At 39.2% G+C, this 4,357-nt stretch overlaps 1 protein-coding gene across 2 annotated transcripts in view; it reads left to right on the top strand.

Moving 5' to 3' along the window:
• LOC137979775 (nuclear nucleic acid-binding protein C1D-like) overlaps positions 1–3,815 on the top strand; it is a 47,004-nt gene extending 43,189 nt beyond the window's left edge. For both annotated transcript variants that reach the window (XM_068827123.1, XM_068827124.1), the window contains exons 4-7: positions 1,226–1,280; positions 1,656–1,721; positions 1,875–1,922; positions 3,565–3,815. In XM_068827123.1, the coding sequence (XP_068683224.1) occupies positions 1,226–1,280; positions 1,656–1,721; positions 1,875–1,922; positions 3,565–3,644 (249 nt within the window). In that variant the 3' untranslated portion in view covers positions 3,645–3,815. The remainder of the gene's footprint in view (positions 1–1,225; positions 1,281–1,655; positions 1,722–1,874; positions 1,923–3,564) is intronic.
• Positions 3,816–4,357: the final 542 nt, after the last annotated feature.

Here is a 4,357-nt window from a genome sequence, read left to right as displayed (position 1 = left end):
AAGCTCCCTTATCAAACCATCAATTAAATAACCAAATTGCGTAACACGGAGACAAATTTAGAGTTTTCTTTTATTGGTCACGTGACCATGGGGGTGGCATGATGATGTCATATTTAGGGTCATTTGCTTACAAAAGTTGGAAACTGACCAAAATAATGCCAAATTCTCTCAAGTTACTTAAAACCATTACATCCTTAGCAACGCACCCCAAAAAATACGTCAGTGGGCCCTTAAGGAAAGTCAAATGTGGGATTTCAGCTTGTTCTCAATTTCTTCATATACCAGTATTCTTTGGCTAAGCCTCAGGAGTAATGAAGGACCTACATATTGTAGGCCATTATACTGAGTTAAGGTGGCATATGTGTCACATACTATGCTAGACTAAAATGTTGAAAGGTAGAACTCTTGCAATGACATTCTAAAAAAGAAGCTACATTTGCTTCATTCAGAGAAGTCGGCTGCTTTCTTCCCCTAAATATTTGAAGTACTACATGTATTTAGACCATTGACTCCTTGGAGTGATACTTTATAGCTTTTACTCTTGTTAAAGGGGCACTGTCAAGCTAAACTTGTTGTTTTTAGGTTCAAACTGGGTAATTTAGCTCACATGTTCAACATTCCTGACAACCCACTGACAAGATATGAAATGTATTTGTCGCACAAAGAGCTGTTCACATTTAATTTTTGGCGACTTTCTGAAGACATCATCCCCGAACTTGAAAAAAAATGGCCAATTTTTTCAAGTTTCAATCCATTTCCATCCTCTCCATCCTTGGCCGCAAACAACAAAGAATAGCTTCGGTGCACTTCCGTGGTTATTGGTAACAAAACTACAGTATTATTTTTTGGTCTTCAGCGATGGAAAGACGTCTTTTAGTGTTTTGAAGTTTGACTGCAATAGCATGACTCTGCCCCTTTAAGGCCAGACAAGTTTCTCTTCAACAAAGGCGTAATCCCCCTCAAAAACTATGTCCCCTTTTAATCCATTGGGTGGGGGGTCAGGAGTCAATGGGTTAACCCTTTCACTCCTGTGGGGTTCCCCATTGACGAGTAAAATCGTCTGGCGTTAGACAGAGTAAAATCTATAAGTGTCACTCTTGGGAGTGAAAGGGTTAAAGACAGATTTTTTCTATTTAGCAGCAGTTGGTTCCTCTACTCAAACCAACTGCAAACTTCACATTTTATCGAAACCCACGCACTGACCATTGATGCTACCACTTTGTAGGACAGAATTAAGAGGTACATGTGTAAAGTGAAAGAAGCAACAGAAAAGAAAGAAGGTCAGTTTGGCAAACTTAAACAAAACTCATGGTAGAATTTCACTGCACTTGTCATACTTTGCATTTACTGTGTCTTGCTTTTTTCGTCAAACTCCTTTCCTTAGTCCTTCATGCTCTGTGATCACAGCTGCATGGTCCTCTGCGTTAACAGCAAGGATATCAAGACTGTGACCATTATTTTGTTGATATTCATTGTCGTATACAAGCTGCCCAATCAGATGACAAGAAAACCTTCTTTTGTTGCTGATTTGATCACTTACAGGAATGAAAGAATGTGGATTTAAAGTGGTCACACTTTTAGGATCCTTTCAAAAACAGATTCAAAGTATATGATGTGGTAGTAATTTTGTTGTGTCAATTTTCATTATGTTGTAGCCTCTATGAGAATAGATAAAGGAGCTGCACAGAGATTCGTGAAAAGTGCTTTGTGGAAACCTTCAGGTAACTATAGGACTACGAAAGAACATGTATGACTTTGTCAATTTTCTGAAAATTTTGAAGTACAAGTTGGTTTTAACTTTACTTGACATTTAAATTTCTTGATGTAGAAAAAAGGGGAAGGTATTAATAACTATTGCCTTTTCTTAATTGCAGATAAAGATGCATCAACTCAAGATACCGCAGAAACATCAAGCAAAGAAGGTGGTTATAAATTTCTCACTCTACTCTCTGATTAAGACTTTGATGTGGCAAGGGGTTTCTTTTTAAATCACTGACCGTGCTGTTCCTAAACTTTTGGTCTTATTTTGAAAAGCGCAGTTTTTTTTGCCTGTGAAAGCTCAAGAAAATCTTCGATAGTTGCCAGGAGCTTACGCATAACCAGGAGTGAACAACTGGGTCTACACTTGAGGCTCGTTCGGTTGACCCTACTCTGGAATAAGAATTTATGGAGTGATGATTAAAACCGTATGTTAAGTGCGTTTCGAAGCAGCAAGGATCATAAAAAATATGTTTAAAATAGTATTTTAGCAGATGTTTGACAACTTTAATGTGAATCTCCGCAAAAACAATAACTTGTATTCCATGTATTCCTATTCCGGAATACGGTCAATCGAATTACGGTCGTTGCGCCTACGGGTCGTTTTGCCTAACTTCTGTTCGCCTACGTCCAATATGTCAGTTCGCCTACATCTTAGACTCCGTACTATGACAATCATTGTGTAAAACAGTTGATTCACGTACTTAAATGTGCGGTGTCGGAGTCAGTCGATTTGATTCGTACTTGGTGCGGTGAACAGTTTCTGCTGAAGTTGCCTGTACTTTTTCCTCTGGATCCGCTTTAACTTCTTGTCTGATATAGGCTTGATGGTGATAGAAGTTAGGCGGGCTTCGCGATGAAGAAGTTCGATTAACAGGTAAAACTGCATTTGCCACGGGCTCGGCGGTTCAGAGCGTTGTGCCTCCTCTATGTCATTGTTGGTCCGGATTGGTTGCTTGAATACACTCCAATCTCTTGGGAGATGAAGATGGTACAGTCTATCCACTTTTCCTGGATGTATTCAGTCAGGTTGCGGAGGGGCTGGGTCTCTGCCTGGACACTGAGGCACACGAACATGGCTCTGATCTCGTGGTGAGGCAAGAACGGGCTAATTTCTTAAGTACCATGTGCATTTGAATGATATGTTAATGAAAGAGTCCCACCTCAGTTTAGTATTATATAGGCCGCTCGAGTCACAAGTAAACACAAATACCATAAACGGTGGTTTCTTTGATCTTAATACTCAGTTTTTTCTGCGAGGTTCAACAAGGAATTTTAAAAAATTCAGTTTTAAAGCTTCTACATATGAATCGTAGGCGAACCGACTTTAGACGTAGGCGAACAGACGGTAGGCGAAACGACTGGTTACCCGGTCAATCGAATGCACCCTTAATGTCCCTATTAACACAGACTGAGCTAATTTTATGTGGAGATATGTTGTATGTACTTGTTAATAAACAGTGGAGTTCGAAGTAATCAAGTATTCCCAGAAAAGTTCTGAAGAACTAAATTCTTAAACTCGGCGTTAGCTCTGAAGACCCTTAAGAGAGCAAGGTAGATAACTTAGATGTCGTGTTGACATTGAGTTGCTAACTGAAAATCGAGCTGCAAGAGTTCTGGTAACTCTGCATATTCCCAAGAGCATTTGAAAACAAAATTTGGGGTGCAAACAACGTGTATTATGGGGAATGTGCAAATAGCGAATACTGGGAATGCCTTGGATTTTGATTTGGTACCAAGGCTCCTGAGCAAAATGTCGTGATACAGATATTTAGGAGTTAAATTAATTGCTTTATGTTGTTTCAGAGCCAACCACGAAAAAGGAAAAACGAAAAAGTCAGGAAAAACTTAGCAAGCCCTCTGGAAAGAAAAAAAAGAAACATTAGCATCAAATAAAAGGAAATCCTTGACGACACAAGAGTGGTTACGTCAACTTGGAATTGGTCCATTTTGGACGCGAAGAAAGGCTATTGACGTCACAATCCGTAAAAATTCGTTTTTATTAAATTATTTTTGCTGTTTCAATAAAACCGCGTTGACCTCCGAGTGGAGCATGAGTGAGAAAACCCTGTATGTAGTTCGTTAGTACTAGTATTCCTTGATTGTGCTATCCTCAAAAGTTATTTTAAAACATTGTGAGAATGTTTTTATCAGTGAGATACCCGTGTGTGTGCATGAGAGGAGTATAAGGGATTGCTTCGTCCTTACTAAATGACGAGTTACAGTGCAACCGCGAAAACTGTGGACACCTGAAATATGTCAAGAACGTTATTGCTGTCCAAATCACTCGTCCGAAATCCACTCGCTAAACCGCAAAGTGTTGATGTTTGCGGGGTAAGAATTGTGCCGGCTTTCGATTTTCCAGGTAATTGATATAATTTGAGCTAATTCTGGTCGTTTTGTGAATAAAATAGGTAACTTGAAACAAAATAGGGAAAAACTGTTTTTCTAGACGAAACGATGTCCTTCGGCTAATAACAGTTTTTCAGTTTGCGCTTTTGGTGTGTGAAGTCCTCAAACATTACTGGCTTAAACACAATAAGCATTCTTGCATGGCATATTTTAGGTGTTCACGGTTTTTCTCTCGACGTTTTTATCT

The sequence above is a fragment of the Montipora foliosa genome, chromosome 12, assembly GCF_036669935.1.
Source record: "Montipora foliosa isolate CH-2021 chromosome 12, ASM3666993v2, whole genome shotgun sequence".
Classification (NCBI taxonomy): domain Eukaryota; kingdom Metazoa; phylum Cnidaria; class Anthozoa; order Scleractinia; family Acroporidae; genus Montipora; species Montipora foliosa.
This window is presented reverse-complemented; position numbering and strand designations above follow the sequence as displayed.